The 21,257-nt window shown below is 39.4% G+C and overlaps 1 protein-coding gene across 9 annotated transcripts; it reads left to right on the top strand.

The window, feature by feature from the left end:
* Positions 1 to 262: 262 nt before the first annotated feature.
* On the top strand, positions 263 to 21,209 carry TATDN1 (TatD DNase domain containing 1). 9 transcript variants are annotated; one of them, XM_089517923.1, is made up of 12 exons: positions 263 to 343; positions 2,185 to 2,250; positions 4,355 to 4,404; positions 5,047 to 5,110; positions 6,168 to 6,311; positions 6,397 to 6,439; positions 8,684 to 8,769; positions 8,873 to 8,913; positions 14,816 to 14,892; positions 15,881 to 15,951; positions 17,725 to 17,851; positions 21,036 to 21,209. In XM_089517923.1, the coding sequence occupies exons 1-12, from the start codon at positions 322 to 324 to the stop codon at positions 21,136 to 21,138; spliced, it is 894 nt and encodes a 297-aa protein (XP_089374049.1). In that variant the 5' UTR covers positions 263 to 321; the 3' UTR covers positions 21,139 to 21,209. The 9 variants fall into 9 exon arrangements, with proteins under 9 accessions (XP_089374049.1, XP_089374056.1, XP_089374051.1 ...); XM_089517925.1 differs by lacking the exon at positions 263 to 343 and adding an exon at positions 384 to 662; XM_089517924.1 differs by lacking the exon at positions 263 to 343 and adding an exon at positions 684 to 1,128.
* Positions 21,210 to 21,257: the final 48 nt, after the last annotated feature.

The raw sequence follows: 21,257 nt of genomic DNA, 5'->3' as shown, positions 1-21,257 counted from the left end.
AGGCCTTTCCTTCTGGGGGCAACAGCCGCAGCTAAAAAATAAACACGTTTCCTTTCCAATCGACTCCTTGGTCTCACTGCTGGTTTCTGGTTAAAACAATTCTTGTTTTAAAATCATCAATAATCTGCAACAATGGCAACCCACCCACTCCCCCTTTGAAGAAACTTGAGCTCAGAAAACCCCATGATAGAGGAGCAGTGGCTCGAAGTGGAGCCGGAAGTCATGGGCTGTGCTGTCTCTCTTCGTTTCTTTCATAGCTCTATATTCCCGAGCAAAGAAGGAAGCTGGCCTCTGCCGCCGCCGCCGCCGCCGCCATTCAGCATGAGCCGCTTCAAGTTCATTGGTGAGGGCGGTTGCTAGGCAACCGGGGGGCCTGTAGGTGGCTGAAGCCTTCGTGGGTCCTAATCGAGCGAAGGCTTAGAGGCCTTTTCTTTGGAGAACGGGGCTTAAGGAGCCTTTTCACACTATGGTCCCAAACACGCTGCAGAAATAATCCGGTTTGAGGCCGCTTTAACTGCCCTGGCTCAGTGCGAGGGAACCCTGGGAACTGTAGTTTATTATTGTGGCATCAGTTTTCCCACAGAGAAGGCTGAATGCCTCACGAAACTACGGCTCCCAGGATTCCGTAGCTTTGAGGCAGCTAAAGTGGTGTCAACCTATTTGTAATTCTATTTTAAATATAGTAATTTTTTGTATGTTTTTAAGTGTATGGTGTTTTTAGTGTTGTAAACCTCCCTGAGCCCAGCCCTGGGAGAAGGGCGGGATATAAATCAATATATTAATAATAATAATAACAATAATAATAATAATTTGGATTATTTCTGCAGTGCGGATGGAGCTCCAATGGGTTTACATGGCTGAGCTAGGATTCGAACCCTGTTCTGCTGAGTCGTGGCCCAGCGCTCAAACCACTAGACCGAGCTGCCTCACTAAACCATTGTTGTTGTTGTTTTCTTATGTCCCGCCTTTCTCCCAACATAGGGACTCGAGGCGGTCGAACGACGGTGGCAGTTGGAGTGGAATCATGATGCTACAGTTACTTAGGCTGCATCCAGACTGGAGAAATAGCCTGTTTTGGCAGTGCTTTAACTGCCCTGGCTCAAGGCTATGGAATTCTGGGAACTCCTGGTACGACAATAAACTACTGTACAATTTCCAGTATTCCTAGCACTGAACCAGGGCAATTAAAGCGGCCTCAAACTGATTTATTTCCGCAGTGTGTTTTGGACTTTACAGTACATTGAAGTTTACTCCCAAATAAGTGTGTTTAGGATTGTATCCTTAGTCACCTTACCAGCTCAGCTTTGCCACTGGCCTGTGTCCCCTCCTCAATAATATTTGTATGTGAAAGTGTTTATATTGCAACCGCAAATATTCCCAGCATTGTTTTATCCTCCTGGGGTCTCCTTCTTTGTACTTACTCTCAGTTTAGCTTGGACTATGAGTTTCTGAGCTATGTCTTAGAAGAAAGAGGAACTCAGAACATAGGTATTTCTTTACTACAGTTCCAAGAACTCTCCAGCTAACGTAGCCCTTGGGCATGCTGGCAGAGGACTTCTGGGAGCTCACTGTCCAAAATACAACTTGTTCAAGCTCTGGAGAAAAGTAGCTGAGGTCCAGAACAATATAGTTGCTTGGAATTAGGACAGATGTCTTTGGAGGATGGATTGGGCTGCCAGTGCACCAGCTATCTATTCCCTGGTCCAGGGATTCCCAACCGTTTTGACTCGCAGAGCCCTTTTAAGAATCAGTTTCTATGATGGAACCCCTAAGAGGCCTACCCTATGCCTTAAAAGTCAATGGTGTTTAGGAGTAGTGTTATAGGGGAGGAGGGTTAGGGTTAGGTGGAAGTGCATACAGAGCCCTAAGAGTTCTTTGGAGCACAGGTCTATATAGAGTGAATATGATCTGTAGCAGTGTCTTTGCATCTAATTAAGAACATTTAAAAAGTCCTGCTGCTTAAAGGTGTATAAAATCTTTGGTTACACCCTGCAGCACTCTTTCATGTTCTTAAGCAGTTTTCTGTTAAAGAATCTTTTCACACAGATACACACTACGCTGTGATTGCCATGAGGGCTTGTAATTGCAAAAGATGTAGACTATATTCTGGATAGCATAATCATACCTATGCACATTAGTACACACTCCAAACTGAGATTACTAATCTATTATCTTTCTCTCTAGATATTGGAATTAACTTCACTGATCCAATGTTCAGAGGCATCTACAGAGGTACTCAAAAACATCAAGGTAACCATGTTTTTTATTTCTTTGGCTCATCCTGTTATATCATTTCTAGGAGCTCATGGTATGTAGCAACTAGATTGGGTCTTCCTCTTACTCACTCTCTGACTCCCAACATTTTTTTAAAAAAGTGTGCATTTTGAAAAAGTACCAAGATATAATGTTATATATAAGTTACTTGGTTGTATGTAACACTGGATTCAAAAGGACTTCTTTCCTGGGTTGAAATCCTAAAACTAGAAAATCTTACTGAACAAAATGGGTTTTATTTCTGAGTAAGTATGCATAGGATTACACTATAAGGCTGCAATTCTATACGCACTTAGGTTGGCATTCTGTTAGTGATTCACAAATGTGTGAATAGATTACTACACTACACTCTTATAGTGCTACTATTCCACTTTAACTGCTCTGGCTGCCCCCCTGTTGCATTCTGGGATTTGCAGTTTAGGGAGGGGCATTTAGAATGATCAAGAATGGGAAGGGCATCTATGAAGGAACTGCAAACGATACTGAAGAGCAAAGACATACAATTGAGCACTAAAGTCAGAATCGTTCAGGCCATTGTATTCCCAATTACAATACACGGATGGGAGAGCTGGATAGTGAAGGAAGCAGACAGAAAAAAAATGTGGTGCTAGAGAAGCGGGTGCATTATACGCTGCTTTCAGCATACGCTGGAAGCAACGCTGGAAGAAGCGGCGGCACGCACTGGAAGAAACAATGGTGCGTGCGCCCATGGTGCACACACGACGCCGACACCACACCACCACAAGCACGAGCCCCATTACTTGTAATGGGGCTCGAGCATACATGCTTTTTTTAATGCAGGGGGTCCGGAACGGATCCCCTGCATAAAAGAAGGGCACACTGTACTCATTTATTTATTTATTTATTTAGGTATTTATACCCTGCCCTTCAGCCCTAATGGCTCGCAGGGCGGCTTACATTAATTATTATTTTTAACCCGACAGTTCCCTGCCCGCAGGCTTACAATCTAAAAGACACGACACAAAAGGAGAAGGGAATGGTGAGGGGGGAGGGGATCAGGTCCAGCATTCTTCTCTCCCTCTGAGGCCTGGACCAAGGCAGATGGACCGGAGGGAGGGCTCTGCTTCTTCAGGCTAGCCCCTGATGGTACTGGGCCAGCCTTCTCTCTCCCTCAGAGGCCGAAGGATGACAGTTAGGGAGGGAGGAGCCTCTATCTTCAGGCTAGCCCCTGATGGTACTGGGCCAGCCTTCTCTCTCCCTCAGAGGCCGGAGGATGACAGTTAGGGAGGGAGGAGCCTCTATCTTCAGGCTAGCCCCTGATGGTACTGGGCCAGCCTTCTCTCTCCCTCAGAGGCCGAAGGATGACAGTTAGGGAGGGAGGAGCCTCTATCTTCAGGCTAGCCCCTGATGGTACTGGGCCAGCCTTCTCTCTCCCTCAGAGGCCGGAGGATGACAGTTAGGGAGGGAGGAGCCTCTGCCTTCAGGCTAGCCCCTGATGGTACTATGGTACTTAGGATCCCATGGACAGCAAGAAGACAAACAAATGGCTTCTTGAATAGGTAAGAACAGGGCTCTCTTTGGAAGCAAAGATGATCAAATTGAGACTATCATATTTGGCCACATAATAAGGCATGGATCACTAGAAAAAACAATAATGCTAGGAAAGGTAGAGGTTAGAAGAAGAGAGAAAGACCACAAACCAGATGGATAGACTCAATCGGGGGTTGTGGGCAAAGGCTTGCAGGATCTGGGCAAGGCAGCGGAGAATAGGGATTCTTGGAGATGTCTCATCCACAGGGTCGATTTGAGAGCAGCTAACAACAACAAGGAGGAATACATACTGTTTAGCTGGGGTGACTCAAGATGTTTGACTGCTAAAAAGTTACAAGCAAAAAAAGGGGGGGGGGACAATAAGAGCAGCTGCTGGTAAATGGCTCAAACCCAGACAAGATCGTAATGGTTTATTTAATTTATTTATATCCCACCTTTTCCTCAGCATGGGAGTCAAGGTGGCTTAACACTCATTTAAAAACACATACAACTAGAAAATTATTAATATAAAAGCTAAAATGTGGCTTTAACCTTTCAAATATTGATTTCAACTGGATATTTCTTTTAGATGACTTCTTGGATGTAGTGGACAGGGCAATCAAAACTGGTGTTAAAAAGGTACATTTGTGTTTTTTAACAGGATTTAAATAGTCATTTCCCCCATATTTTTTGCTGTCTTAAACTTCAGTGATTTCATTTATCCTTTAATACAGGGGTAGGCAACTTTTTTGAGCCGGGGGCCGGGTTGCTGTCCCTCAGACAACTGGGGGGCCGAAGCCAAAAAATGAATAATTAAAAAAAAATTTTTAAAAAAAATGAAATAAATAAATAAACTGGGACAAATGTAGGACAAACTTTTCAAATGGAGGGCACTTTTTTAAAAAAAATGGAGGACACGCAAAAAAAATTGCTGATTTTAAAAAAAATGTTAATATAAATGCATATTTCTGAGGCTTCTATAGACAATTGCCCCCCTTGCCCGCCTCCTCCTGATAGGCCAAAGGCCCCACACCCTCACGCGAGAGGCCAAAGGCTCCAGCAGCAATCGGTGGCAGGACCAGGCGGGGGCCGGTCCCAAGGCCTTGCCGGGCCGCATCCGGCCCGCGGGCCGCAGGTTGCCTACCCCTGCTTTAATACATTTTTTTCATGTGTTGGCCTATAATTGTAAAAAAAGATTCTATTCTATTCATGTTTTTTCAAGATTGTGAATTAATCATGACATACAGAAAGTGTATTTAGGGTGCTTTTTTTTTATTCCAGTTCATGATTACAGGTGGAAGTCTGCAAGACAGTAAAGATGCACTGCAGCTGGCACAAACAAATGGTATATGTCTTTTTGTTTTATGAGTTTGAATGAAATGCATTCATTGCCCTATATTTAACATTCAGGATGGTTTGAACCAAGATTAGTTGAACACTGAACTATAGTAATCTTGAGTTGGATTCATGAGTCTTGAGTAGAAGGGAAATTGTTACTGGTGTTGTTCTGCAAATTTACCTGTTTCTGGATTCTTTGGGACTATGATACTTATAACTGAATATTGCAAACACAATTTAAATCCCAGTATATAAAAGTATCAACAATAGAGCAAATTATGTATTAAATTTGACACATATGCACTGCCCCCAAACAAAAAGAAATGTTAATGAGTCACTACTGCAGATGTTTGCCCACATGAGCTGTCATAAAGGCATTATGCTCCATAATGAATGGCACAGTAATGCCTTGGATTGCTAGTGATGTGACTGAGGTCCAAAACGCACTGCATAAATAATCCAGTATGAGGCAGCTTTAACTGCCCTGCCTCAGTGCTAGGAAATGCTGGGAATTGTAGTTTATTTTGGCACCAGAGCTGTCTGACAAAGGAGGCTAAATGTCTCACAAAACTACAGTTCCCAGAATTCCTTACTATTGAGCTAGGGTAGTTAAAGTGGTTTCAAACTGGATTATTTATGCAGTGTTTTGGACCTGAATTGGCAACCAGTGGGATTGTCTAGTTTTGAATCCAGCTGAATGTGTAATGGATCTAGCTGAAAGTACTAATGCCATGTGCTGTCTCAGCCATTTTTTCCATTTGTATAGTGAGAGTAATGCCAGCCTGTTTCACAGGGAAAGTCACAAAGCATTTTGCACATTATATGCTTCACAGGCATTGAATTAAGAACTATGAAAAGTGCATACAGGAGTGTTTTCACCAGTAAACCACAGAAATGTGTAATCTGGCCTCTTCCCAATGTTAGACCCTAGATTGAAAACTTCTGCAACAGGAGATGGTCTTCTTTTTGCTTAAGCTTTAAAGTGCCATACATCTCAATACAGCACTGCTTTAATGCCAGTGCTGTAGCAACAATAACTACATTTTTATGTTGCTTCTTTTCAGATATGTTTTATAGTACTGTTGGCTGCCATCCTACCCGCTGTGGAGAATTTGAGCAGAGTAACCCAGACCAGTACTTCCTGGAATTACAAGATCTAGCTAAGAAAAACAAAGGGAAAGTCATAGCAATTGGGGAGTGTGGCTTGGGTAAGTATTAATCAAACTGTCTGAGAAAGCATTCTTTTCACAGCATTCTCTCAAGAGCCAATTAGTTGTCTGTTTCCTCTTCCAGATTTTGACAGATTACAATTCTGCCCTAAGGATACTCAACTCAAGTAAGACACTTTTAGTTATTATGCCAGAGAATTTTTATCACTCAGAATTTCTTCTTTCAAACATCTTGTATTTAAACTGTTTCCTGTAACAAAAATGAGAATTTTCTGTTACAGAGAGAATTGCCTTTAAATGGCAAATCGTGCTCCTCAGGCATCTGTGAGTGTGTTTTTGTATTTGGGGGAAGAGTTATGTGGCCACCAAGGTCTTGGGGAAATTAAAAATGACCCCCAGGCCCTCAGAAGTTACCTATTCTCAGTCTTCCATTGAGATCCTAAGTGGAAAAAAGGGGTGGTACAAAAGTGAAGGCCAAGAAGCTTTAAATGGAATAATAGTTCTGCCACACAAAATTTCTTGTTTATGTTGCATATGGAATGCTGTCTTGAGACTCAGAATATGAGGCCTTGCTTCCTAGATCAGGACAAGTCTTCCAGACACTTCACAAACTGGGCCAAGTATGCTAATTGTTTGTTTCCAGCATCCATTTGTCAGGATACCTGAAACCTTTGAAATGAAGGCTTTATTTAGCATTGAGTCTTAAATTGCTCACAAATGCATCTAACTGTCCAAATATTTGCATCTTTGATGGCAGATCAGGAAACAGTTCTGACAAACTGATGGTCATATGCATGATAATTATACCCTTCTGCATAGGGAGAAAACCAGCACCATTTCTTGGCAGCACAGTTGGTTAACTAGAACCCTTTCACAGTCCAAAGGTAAACTATAATTCTGCAACATTCATTCTGACGTTTACAAAGTATAGTGTGCAACTGCAACCTCCTGTTGCAAAATCTTATGTAAACATTACTTTTCCTTGTAGCAGAAGATCTAGCAGAACCAGTCACCAGTTCTCTAGATTTTTTTACTATCTCCTCTTTAGGCTATATGCTGGTTTAAAGGCTTTAGACAGGCAACTGGCGGGAAATACCAGGGGGTAGCAGGTGTAGTAGCTACAGTGCACCTGCATCATATGTGGGCACGCTTTACGCGGTTTTCAGCATATGCTGAAAGCCGCATGGGGAGAAAGGAATGGCGTGTCACATAGGGACTAATGGGCCGTGCACCCGTGGCATGCACATGTGCCGCTGCGCCACCGCGTGCACAAACACCATTAATTTAAATGGGGCTGGAGCATAGGCGGAATTTGCTTGACGTGGGGGAGTCCGGAACGGATCCCCGCATAAAGCGAAGGTGCACTGTATATTTCATGCAGAGTAATGACAAATGTGCAGTACTAGGTACCCATTCTGGCAGTCCACATAGAAATACAATTCAGAAGCCTCCAGTGGAGTGCTGGTAATATCTGAATTAACTTCCCATGTATTTCACTTTCCAGTACTCTTTATACCAAAGAAGCAGCATAGTATATATTGCATAGGAAAAAGTTTTCATGAGACATTGCAAACTACAGAGAGAACCATGGGATGATTTTGCAGCTTGTTTGGGTCACAAGAGAGTATGATGTAAATACTTTTAATATTTTACATGTTCTGTAGCCACACTTATTTTGGGTAGGCAAAAAACATGCAAAACATGACCCAGGCAAATATAAAGCACTTTTGACCCCTGTTGATTTCAAAGGAATGTAACAGGACTGAAAGTGTTTCAATTTGGCCTAATTGTATCATAATAAAATAATAATAAATAAATAAATCTTATTTGTATGCCGCTTTTCTGTGACGAGACAATCAAAGCGGCTCACAACATATGAAGAGGACCAGCCCTCCCTTCAGCCACCATCTGGGAGAGAGAGGCAGGCGAGCTCCACCAGGCCTGCCTGGAAGAAGCAGAGCCCTCCCTCCGGTCCATCTGCCTTGGTCCAGGCCTCAGAGGGAGAGAAGAATGCTGGACCTGATCCCCTGCCCCCTCACCATTCCCTTCTCCTTTTGTGTCGTGTCTTTTAGATTGTAAGCCTGCAGGCAGGGAACTGTCTGGTTAAAAATAATAATAAATGTAAGCCGCCCTGATAGCCATTAGGGCTGAAGGGCGGGATATAAATACCTAAATAAATAATAAATAAATATTAAAATCCACATTTACAAAATTATGTCCCAAATTCCCCCCCCCCTTAAAACAGGATTAAACATGTTACAATTAAAATATTTATTAAAAACACAATAAAAAATACAACGAGGACAGAGCGGTGGGCTAATACTATTCTGTTCTTTTGCAAGACCTTGTCTCATTCAAGTGACCTAAAACTGAATTTCTGTTAAATATGCAAACCTTCTGCTTTCTTTCAGATATTTTGAGAAGCAATTTGATTTGTCTGAGCAAACAAAACTACCAATGTTTCTGCACTGTAGGAATTCACATCCAGAATTTATAGGTTGGTGGTGTGTTTTCCCCTTAAAAAATCAAAAGCATTTTTTAGAAATTGGGGGAAAGTATCTCATTATAGTTTTAAAAATCAAAATATTCTCCCTTTGCAGATATAATGAGGCGAAACAGAGATAGATGTGTGGGAGGAGTGGTAAGTCCAAAACAAATACTTGGTTATGTTAATTTTCAGTAGCATCCTTTTTTTGTGATACACCCTGCTATTGCTAAAATTTTGCAAAGAGGCTGTGTGTTCCCCTTTATGCTTCCTATTAGACTTCTGAAGTTTCTTTGCAACAGTATCAAGGAAAATTGCAATCTGTGCATGGCATCAGCAATTTCCCTTTGCTGTCTTCAAAGTGCAGCCTATTCAGTCTGATGTTTGGCCTGCCACTCTCAGTTCTGCAAGGTGCTTAGTTGTTTTTCAATCCAAATACTTCTGCTAATTTTGCTAGCAAAACCTGAAACCCAAACTTGAATGGAAGAATGTAGAGGAATCAAATAGATTATTTTCAGCACAAGTTTCTTGATAGAATAATTCTACTTTCATGTTCTGACCTTAGGAGGCAGCTAGAAAACCAAATCTGGTCCAGTTGGTCACCTAAGTGCCAGTCCAGAAGCAAAATAGTGGAATAAAACAGTGGTTGTGACGATAGGCTCAGAGCTTGGTGGATAGTTTTGTACTCCAGTACACCATCTGCCTCTTCCCAAGATTGTTCCTTCTATAAAACTGCGGTAATTGCTGACCAAGGCTTTTGGGAAATTGCAGATAAGCAGGGTGCTTTCTTTCCATGAAAGGATTGTTGGTAAAATAATCCAGTAGTGGTTGAAATACAATGGCCTTCCTCTTCAATTAATCTAGCAGATATCATTTTTCAGCAAGGTACAAGAATGCTGGGAGAGGTTGTCTGGAGCAGTATACAGTCGGCCCTTCTTATACACGGATTTTTTATACATGGGTTCAAGCATCTGCTGTTTGAAAAGGTTAAAAAAAGTATAAATTTCAAATATCAAACCTTGATTTTCCATTTTTTATATGGGACACCATTTTGCTATGTCATTATATTTAATGGGACTTGAGAATCCACAGATTTTGTTATTCACGGGGAATCTTGGAACGAAACCCCAGCATATAACAAGGGTCCACTGTACTGATTACACCCAACACTATTTCCACTTTCCATTTAAATCTTGGAACGCTATCTTAGTTCTAAACCACTGTCTGGTGTCAATAATAGGTTGGTTGTGGGTGAACAAATTGAAACTTACTCCAGAGAGGATAGCAGTGCTTCTGATCAGTCAAAAGGCTTATCAGGGAATAGAAGGTCAGACTGGGCCGGATGGTGTTATCTTTTTCCTGATGACACAGGTTCAGTTGGGGTGTCGTCCTGATTTAGCCCAAGCCTGGACACCCAAGCTTCTGTAGTAGCCAGTTCATTTGTAAAGTCAAACTGGTGCGCTGTGACTGTTCCTAGAGACATTCCGTCTGGCCAGTTACATCCTGCTTAATCTACTTGGTGCTGCCATTGAAAAGTGTTCAGAAACTTCAGATGGTACTAAGAACTGGAGCCAGACTGTTAATTCAGGTCAGTTATCAGGGACATAAAACTCCCTTGTTACAACATTTCTGCTGGCTACATGTTTCCAAGCACAATTTAAAGTCTTGGTTATGATAAGTAAAACATTGTATGTCTTAGACATAGGCTATCTCCTATATGTGCCTGCCTGGACAGGTACATCTGGGGGGAATACAGGAGAGACCTTCTCCACGGTTGTTCCTTGGCTCTGAAACGCTTTTCTCAGGGAGGCTAGACAGATTTCCTCTTGATTCTTCCACCAGCAGATGAAGGCTTGTTTATTCTGACAGGGTTTGGGAAACTGTTAATAAGAAAAAGGCTTTTTAATGGTGTGCTCTTTGTATTAATTAATTTTAACCTGATATATACTGTATGAAATTGTGTAATTCTATGGGTTGTTTTTTAGTAGTAACATTTGTTATGCTTTTATCAATAAGTTTTTCATCCGTATCTATTAAATTTTGTAAGCTGCTTATAAAAAGTATAAGTATGAACCTGTGTTGAGGGACTGGGAAAGGGATTATTTATGAACTTCATTGATTTGTAATGCTTTTATATTTTCATTTGATTGTTATTTATATTGTTTATTGATTTTGTTTTGTTTAAGTATTGGTCAGGGGATTGGGAAGGGATTATTTGTATCTTATTATATTTTCTTTTTTTTTTTTTAATATTCTTTATTGAAGATTTTAAACAGTAAAAAAGGAGAAGGAAAAAAAACACACAATCACAATTATATACATGAAAATTTTCACATAACATGATAATTACTGTACAGAATAAAAACACCAATCACACATGTTTTTTCCCTTGCCAAACTAAAATCAAAACTTCCTCTGAGGAGGCGGGACAAGCAAGTGTGAATCTGAAAACCTATTACATTTCTGTTGTGATTACATAGCTCATTTCTCACATGCTTAATATTACACCAAAACGTCAAGCTATTTTCTTAAGTATTTGCCTCTGTGCTTCGCTATCTTGCCCATCCATAAAACGATACAAATAAACTTATGCAATTGCTAGTTACCAAATAAAATTTGAGGGCAATTCTTCTTTTTCCAAAAAACATACAAAAGTTTCCCAAACTCTTTTTCTTTTTTCCAATCCAGGTTTCTTACATAGCATGTTAGTTTATCCATTTGCATGAAATCCAACAACTTCATGGCCCAATCGTTCCACGAAGGATGTTGGGTCGCTTTCCAATAAGAGGCAAACACAATTCTGGTTGCTGAAATTATATAAAACAATAATTTACCATGCAATCTTTCTAATTTATCGTCCATAATCATATTTAACAAGTACATTTTAGGGTCTAGAGGAAACGTCTGTTGCAAAATAATTTGCACCTTTTGATGGATCATTTTCCAATATACTTTTGCTAAGTCGCAAAACCACCACATATGTACATAAGAGCCGATGGCTTTATTGCATTTCCAACATATCGGATTTTGATTTTTATATATCTCAGAAAGCTTCGAAGGGTTCACATGCCATCTATACTGCATTTTCAGATAGTTTTCTCTAATTATAACACAAGCCGTATATTTCATTCTAATGGACCAATTTTTTTCCCATTGATCTAACGGTAAGCTTTCACCTAAGTCGTGTGCCCATTTTACCATGGTCGGTTTTATTAACTCCTCATGCATCTCGAGGTTCAACAAAAATTTATAAAATTTTGAAATCCTTCCTGCACTTTTCCAAAAATAATTTTATCAAAATCTGATTGCTCTAAACAAATACCTGTATTTTTGATATCCATTGCATATCTTTCCTTTAATTGTCGAAACAGGAACCAATTTATACAAAAGCCTTCTTTCATTAACTGATCCATGGGCTTCATAATAGATTGATTTGTTATTTGATCTTTAATTAGAATATCCTTGTATGTAACCCAACGGTTACATGCTATTTCGTCATTCCTATGGAATGCTTCATTTATAGAAGTCCATCCCGGGATCTTTGGATAAATCAAATGTTTACATTTCATCCATACTCTCAAGAGTACCTTTCTAACAAGATGTAACGAAAAGGCGTGATTAATTTTGGTCTTCTCGTAAAATAGGTAGGCATGAATGCCAAAGATATTCCCTGCCATTTCCAAATTTAACAGATTTCTATCATTTAATGTAAACCATGGGATTAACCAATCGAAGCAACTTGCGTAAAAATAAAGTTTTAAATTGGGGAGACCCAAACCGCCATGTCTAGTTTCATCATACATATAACAAAAACGAACATGCGGTTTTTTCCCTCCCCATAAAAACTTACTTATATCTTTATTCCATGAATTGAGAGGAGTTTCATTGGTCAAAATTGGTATGGTTTGAAACAAAAAAAATCAATTTTGGGAGAACCATCATCTTAACTACGGCGACTTTTCCCATCCAAGACAATCCTGCTTTCTCCCAACGTGATAAGTCCTCTTTGATCTTTTGCCATGTCTTGCTATAATTGTTCTTGAACAGATCAGTATTTTTTGTAGACAACCATATCCCCAGGTATTTTACTTTATCCACAATATTAAACTTTGACATATCTTGAAGACTTTTCTTCTCAATGGGGTTTATATTCATTGTCATAATAGCGGTTTTTTCTTTGTTAATCACTAAGCCTGATACGTTACCAAAATGGGTAAGACATGTATTAACCTCATTAATTTCGTCAACAGGCTTAGCTAGGGATAAAACTAAATCGTCCACATATGCTCGCAATTTCATTTCAGTACCCTTTACTCTAATACCACTAATTTTTTCATTAAGTCTAATGTCATCATTCAAGATTTCTAGTATCAAAATAAACAAAAGTGGGGAGAGGGGGCACCCCTGTCTGGTCCCTCTATATAAATTAATATGTTTAGTTCTCTGGCCATTTATGATCAGGGATGCAGTTTGTTTTTTATAAATATGATCAATCCACGAAATAAACCTACTTCCTAAGCCTACTTTATGACAAACAGCATTCAAAAATTTCCAGTTTACCCGATCAAAGGCTTTTTCAAAGTCGATAAATAATAACGCCAAAGGTTTATCACATCTTTTCTCACAAAATTCAATCAGGTTTAACATATGATGTACATTATTTTTTAGATGTCGGCCAGGTAAAAAACCTACTTGATCAGGATTAATATACAAATTTAGGATAGGTTTGAGTCTATTAGCAAGAGTCGCGGCAAAGATCTTGTAATCAACGTTAAGCAACGCTATAGGGCGAAAGCTTTTAGGTTCTTTTATCTCTTCATCGGATTTAGGGATTAAAGTGGTATTCGATTCTCGCCAAGAGTTTGGTATACTTCCTGCTGTCACTTGATTCATGACCCTTACTAACGGCTCTATCAGCATTTCCGAGAAAGCTTTATAATATTCCGCTGGAAAGCCGTCAGGACCCGCGGCTTTCCCGGATTTCAACCCCCGTACCACATTCGAAACCTCATGGGTTGTGAAATCCTGATTAATTAGTTCTATTTGTTGTTGAGTAATAGTCCGGATATGTTTTTTTCCTAAATAATTATTAATTTCCTCGATCGATACAGAATCAGCCTTAAACAAATTAATATAAAACTTAATAAAAGCATTCTCAATATCTTTTTGTCCAAAGCAGATCTTATCATTATATTTTACTTTCGTAATAGTTCTTTTCCTTTGTTCGGATTTTAGCTTATGAGCCAAAAACCGTTCAGGTTTGTTTGCTTCATAAAAAAAATTTTGTTTTACAAACTTAAGCTTACGATTTACTTGATCAGTTAAAGTTAGAGAGATCTGTTTCTGTATGAGTTGCAGTTCTTTTAAAATCCTTACATTACCGCAGTCTCCTAGCAATTCTCTATCTTTCTCCTGTTAGCCGCCTAAATTCCCCATGATTGGGCAGGATACAAATAAATCTATCTATCATCTATCTATCTATTTGCTTTGTGAAAAATATAAACATATTAAATTAATAATCATAATATAGGACTAACTATAATATAGGTGCTAATTTACCATTCCATGGATGATTCAGTGGCTCTACTCTAGTTGGGATTAATAAACAGGACCCCAGCCATACTATAAGGATGATGATGTTACTGTCATCAACATAGTATCTCATCTGTATCTAATAAAGATCTTAATCCTGTCCTATAATTAAAATACTAAATACTCTGTCAGGGTTTTAGTTGCACAGTTGAGTGAATTGTTGAATCAGGTTGCTAGTCCCATTATCTTTTATTAATTAGATTAAATCAAGAGCCTAGACTTAACGGAATTGTGTATCAGTCTGCAAAAGACTGCCTTGTAGCATAGCTATGGTTGTTTGGCTTTTAGCAATATAATTTCCCATTTATAGTGATAAAAATACTTACAGCTTTCCTGCTGAATTTCATTTAGAAAAATCAGCAAAAATGTCTGGGAAAGAATGGGGTTACAATGATATCTGAATATTCAGATGCATTTAGAGTTGTCTACCTTTTGATCAGAAATACATGTAACCTGCTTTTTACAGGTACACTCTTTCGATGGCACCAAAGAAGAGGCAGCAGCTTTAATAGAGTTGGATTTTTATATAGGAATAAATGGTTGGTAAGTAGAAGGCAGTAAGAAAAAAAGAAGTCCCTCTTTTCAGATAGATAGATAGACTCATTCAAGGAAGCCCCAGCCCTGAGTCTTCCAAGATAAGGAGAAATTGGTTTGACAGCAGTTAACCATGTTATTTTTATAGTACAATGGTGTAAGGACTTCATTATCATATATAGCTGAAGGGCTAAATTTGATTTTCAGGCCCACATAAATATTCTTAAGCACTACTATGAGTTACTTGCTGGAGTTGAATATAACAGTAAATACTAGTAACAATTGCTGATGTGACATTACCCAACTCTCAATCTTAAAGTTGTCAGTATTGATTCACAGAAGTCTTGTATGTAAAAATATGGGAATAATGTGCATAGCCAAAGTTCCAGATGGGGTCTGACCAAAGCAGAACAGTGGCACTATTACATCCCTTAATCTAGACACTATACTTTTATTGATGCAGCCTAAAATTGCATTGGCCTTTTTAGCTGCCGCATCGCACTGTTGACTCATGTTCAACCTGTGGTCTACTTGAACTCTTGGATCCCTCTCACATGTAGTCTTGTTCAGCCAGGTGTCCCCCATCCTATATCTGAATTTCATTTTTCCACCCTAAGTGCAGTACCTTACATTTCTCCCTGTTGAAGTTCATTTTGTTAGCTTTGGCCCAGCTTTCGAGTCTATTCAGGTCATTTTGAATTTTGATCCTGTCCTCTGGGATATTAGCTACTCCAGGTAAATATAATTAGTACTGGCTTATACACCTCACTGTAATCATTAGTATTTAAAATGAACAGTTAAGTGCTTGTTACACTGGTTATCAATGGAACTGGAGAAATATTTGAGTCTAAGGTGCCCATTGTGATGGATCCAGGGATAAAAAGTGTTGTTTGAATCACAAGAGAGCTTTTTTAAAAATATATATATATAAAACATGTAACTTCAGCAAATCAGAGCAGTTGCGTATTTTAAAGCAGTCTTTTAAAATTATTTCCAGTTCACTGAAAACAGAAGCCAATTTAGAAACAGTGAAGTCAATTCCCAATGAAAGATTAATGATAGAGACAGGTAAGTATATATTTTGATCAGTACTATTTTGCAAAACCCCCTTTCAGATCTGGGACACATTTGCTTTGCAGTTTTGCAATGGCTTACATGTAGAAAAGACTGAACACAAGCTTTAGCTATGATCTAAGGAGAAACACTCCAAACATAATTAATAGTAGTATCTCTTTGTATCAGGATATCTGATTCTTTCTTGAACATTTTCTGAATGAAAAACAACAAAAAATGTATCCAGTTATTGTTCTGAACGCTAAGGATACTGTGAACAGCCGAAAAGGCAAACAAATGGGTCCTTGAACAAATTAAGCCTGAAATCTTCCTGGAAGCCAAGCTGATCAAACTGAGACTGGTGCATTTTGGACACATCATGAGAAGGCATAACTCATTAGAAAAGGCAATAATGCTAGGAAAGGTGCAGGGAAGTAGAAAGAGAGGTGGCACACTAGATGGATAGACTCTATTAGAGAGGTCATGGATATGAATTCACAGGACCTAAGTAGAGCTGTGGAGGACAGGAATACTTGGAGATGCCTCATCTATAGGATCACTGTGAATCAGGAATGACTTGAAGGTGATTAACAACTTTTTCCTTTAGCTGGAGGAAGTACAACAGGTATTCCCAGGGGTCCTCTGGCAGCCTCCGAGGATGATGTCATTGATGTTTATACAGCTATAGGAAAATAGCTGGCTGCTTCTCTGCTACTCCCCCCACTTTTCACTGACACAGAATGACTGGGGCTGGAGGGAGAGCACACTGAAAAGGCAGGGTTGGGGGGATTTTGGTCATTGCGCAGTCAGAAGAGAATTCCATTTTCCATAGTGACCAGAAACGTTAGTTGGACAGACTGACTCATTAATATATGACTGCCTTTCTCAGGAATATTAGTGACTGAGGTCAGTTACTGGAAATGTTTTGAATTCTGGAGCTGAAGTATGTTTGAGTACTGTGAAGTATCTGAATTTTTTTGTCCTGAACTCATGGCTGGAAAGTATCTTAAAAATAATACTGTATATACTCATGTAAAAGTCTAGAAATTTTAATCTACAATTGATCCAAGAAACCTGAGTTGACTTATCTATGGGTCAGTGTAGGCACTGTTCTATATATATATCCTATATATAGAGAGGGGGGGGGGGGGACATCCCCTGGTGAAAGGCAAGAGCATAACCTATCCTGGAAGCACTCATTTCCCCCCTCTACTCTCTCACCCTTAAAGCCTTTCGTGTGAGCACAAACATGACTGCTAGAAGTTTGCAAGTTCTTTGGCATTGTTTTCTTTTAATTCATCCTTTAGATCCTTTGTTACATGTCCCTAGGTCAGTGATGGTGAACCTTTTACAGATCAAGTGCCCAAACTGCAACCCAGACCCCACTTATTTATTGCAAAGTGCCACATCCCTCTGGCTTTCTAGTAAGAAACTCTGGCAAACTCTGTGCTAAGGCGACAGCATGTGTGCACACAGAGAGGGCTCTGAGTGCCACATCTGGCACATGTGCCATAGGTTCGCCATCACTGCCCTAGGATTTACCATGGGTCGTATCAAAATCCATAATTCTGGCCCCACAACTTGCCCTTGATTTATACATGAGATCGACTTATGGTTGAGTATATACAGTAAAGCTTACAATTATTTAAGCAATGAAACTAAGAAGTGTATATTTTCTTTAAATGATACCAGGGAGAAAGAAATGTCTTAGCTGTTTAAAACCTGAACAGCTTGGTCAGTTATTAAATGAGTGTAGTTCATTCCAAACTTTTCCTTAAATCAAATTAGATGCTCCCTGGTGTGGAGTGAAAAATACCTATGCTGGATCAAAATATGTAAAAACTACTTTCCCTACCAAAAAAAAGTGGGAAGCTGGGCACTGCTTGAAAGAAAGAAATGAACCTTGTCATATCATGTGAGTATGCTATTTAATATAGGTCAATGCTTCACTCCAGCTGGTCAGAGATGACTGCATTCTAGTAGAAACAAGTGGAAGGAGTCATGATGTGCTCAAATTTCATTGCTTTAAATGGGACTTGAGTCACTACTGACTGTAAGCAAAGTTTAATACATATAGGAATTACAATGCTGATAAGCAACATATGCCTGTTAGTATTCTCAGAAAATTGTTCGCTAAGATGTACCTTCTGAACTTCCCAAACAGAAAGAACTTTCAATAGATGACAAGCTAAGATTTGCTTTGCTAAATCAGATTAAGTAGACTCATTGATTCAATGGAAGTTGCTGATGTTAACAAGTTCCTATTGGTTCAATGAGTCTACTTTTGTTGCGGCTAACAGATTTAGGTTTAACTGCCATCATTCCATCCTATACAATCCTGGGATTTGTAGTTTGGAGGGCATTCTGTGCAAGAGAGCTCTAGTCCACTCCTACTAGTGCTTTCCAGTGCAGAATTCTCAAGTACAGTGGGACCTCCATATCTGTAGATGCTGAAGTTCGTGTTGTCCCTAATGGCAGCATGTGCATGCAGCCATTAGGGACAATGAGACTTCCTGGGGGCAGTGCACAAACACAGCCATACCGTCATTAGGGACAATGGGACCTCAGGTGAAGTCCCATTGTCCATAATGGTGGCATAGCCACATGCACGCACCGCCCTTAGGGACAACGGGGGCTGTCCCTAATGGTGGCGCAGCCACGTGCATGTGTCGCCACTGGGGACAACGCAGGCTTGCTGTCCAAGGATGGCAAGTCCGTGGATACCGAGGTCCCACTTATCTCACCAAAATACCAATCTCAGGATTCCCAAGAACATCACTGAACATAACACAAGTAGTGGTGTTATGCATTTCTTCTTAGACACAAGTCCAGTTGTTCTCAAGTGATGTTATCAGTAATTCTGTGTAGGATTGCAAATGTGATATTTGTAATGCCAAAGGTAGCAATAAGATTACCCCATCTCTGTTTCACTTTGAAAACCAGAAAGGTTTTTCTGTTCACCTCTGCTTTATAAGACTGCAAGGGAAAAGAACAAGTTTCTGTGAGCAAGGGATACAGGCATAATCTCAAACCTTTTTTTCTAGTTGTACTACCCCCCTTGTCTTCACTGATTACTATAGGAAATTGTTTATGTATTAAATACCACTGGTGGAGTTTTTTGGTTACTAATAGCAACACAGACTCATTCAAAAATCATGGTGCAAAACCGAATACTTTTCCACCATTCTTTTTGAATCACCCAGTATTGGAACAGGGCACAAACAGAAAATTATAACTATGAAAATTATAATTTATAAACTAGAAAATGTCAACAAAATCTGAGGCAAAAGACTTCAAATAATGAAATTGATTGTTTATGTGTTTTGCATGCTGAAATATTCCAGCTTCAGTCGTTAGCATCTCCATCTACAATAGAAGTAGGCAATGTACAACCCATACACATGCAGCTTCGCAAAGATTGCTAGCTTATTAACACCACACTGCCTAATTTTTGCCCCCTCCTGTGTCATATGGTTCAAACCAGACCAGCACAACTTGGCAATAGGTAGGGGCCAAAATTAAAATACCGTAGGCTAAACTTCTTTGGGCTGCAGATATGTGGCCCGTGGGCCATGTGTTGTGCAGGCCTGACTTAAACCAACCAGATGTAAACCAGCCAACCCTGAGGAAAACCGCATAAAAAGCTGACCTGAGAGCAAGCTGACTATTTAGATCCAACTAGAGAAAATATATTGGATCACTCCTGCAGTATCGTACAAACTATACATTCCTCTGCCTATTTACTAAAACATGAGCTGTTCCGCTAATTTCAAGGGGGCTTACTGCAAGGTAAGTGGGCACAGGACTGCAATAAGACTTAACAAGAGATACTGGCTGGCATCTTCTTAGTGAATTACAACAGTGCAAGTCCAACTCAGGCTTTCTTAACTCACCTTTTGTGGTTGCTGAGGTCAGAATTCTTTACTGACTATGCACTGGCCAAAATCCCACCCATCCCCAACTTTTAAGTAATCCAGCCCCCCTTCCCCAGCCATTTTCATGTTGTTAAAAGAATGTTCCTAAAGATATCTGTAGTAGTGCATTCATGTACAGGAACATAGCTAGATCTCTTTGCTGACCCCTTCCACCCGACTTTCCAATTACACAGAATGTATTAAGGGGGTGTCCACCAGACCATGTAGCTACAAGCCATATATACATCTCCCAATACAGGATTTTCAGCAGGTGTACCCAAATTTTTGGGCTATACAGTAGTTACACATGTATGTGTACTATTCAGCAAAGGGTTGGTGTAAGTAAACAATAAAAGATCTATATCTCTTTCATTCCCCTTAAAAAGATTGTATGTACAGTGCTGTGTAAATTTACAGTGCTTAATAAATAAAGGATAATAATAATAATAATAATAATAATAATAATAATAATAATAATAATAATAATAATATGTGCTTGCTAATTTACCTTTGTGTGTAGTGCAGCTGCAAAGCTGCTTTACGCTGGAACCTCTCTCTATAGTACTGGCTATATTTAGACATCACACTGAACTATAGTATGGCAATATGTGGATGAGGCTAAACTTCTGTCAATCCCCCACTTTATGTGCTGCTGCTCTCCTTTTGTGGTGCAACACGGATAAGTTCAAAGCCTTGCAAAATCAAATCAAATGAAGTTAGGAAACTTGTTGATCTGAATTATGGTTTTATGCTTCCAAGAAGGCAGTTTCCAACTCTCCTTCACAAAGCTGCTTTCTTTAAACTAAATCATATTAAGATTAATCAGAGCCTGAGTCTAAACAACATAACAAACTGTGGCTTCTACAAAACAGTTTATACACTTCTTCCCCTTGCCTTGAGAAAGGAAAGGGTAGTAAGGAAAATGAAAGCCCAAGGTGAGTCTAGTTTCATACCATTTCTGCTCAGACACAGTTCAGTGTGATAGTTGTACACAGCCTCTATTTATGTATTTCTGTTGCATATAACTGCCAAGTTTGAGCGTGAACATTTTCTGGACTCCTAAACGTTGTTTATATAATCTTTAACAGATAACAGTTGAGAGTTCTCAAGTAAACAAACAGTAAAATAACATCAAAATCTTCCAGGACCTGCACCCTTTCTAATAAAACATCTGTTTCATTTTAGTCAAATACTGGAAATACTAGCAGCAGTACGTGAAGAAGATCCATTAGAACTTGCCAACACTATGTATAACAACAGTATTAAAGTCTTCTTTCCAGATATGTAAAACAGTATATGTATTATCATGTGTCCTATTACTTGTGATCATTAAATAAAAAGGTTGAAGTCCTGTTTCAAGTCTGAAACCATTATTTAGACATATGCTTTCAGGATGAAGGGGTATAA

This window comes from Sceloporus occidentalis, unplaced genomic scaffold (genome assembly GCF_023333645.1).
Source record: "Sceloporus occidentalis isolate IW3139 unplaced genomic scaffold, rSceOcc1.0.p SCAF_3, whole genome shotgun sequence".
NCBI classification, from domain to species: Eukaryota; Metazoa; Chordata; class Lepidosauria; order Squamata; family Phrynosomatidae; genus Sceloporus; species Sceloporus occidentalis.
This window is presented reverse-complemented; position numbering and strand designations above follow the sequence as displayed.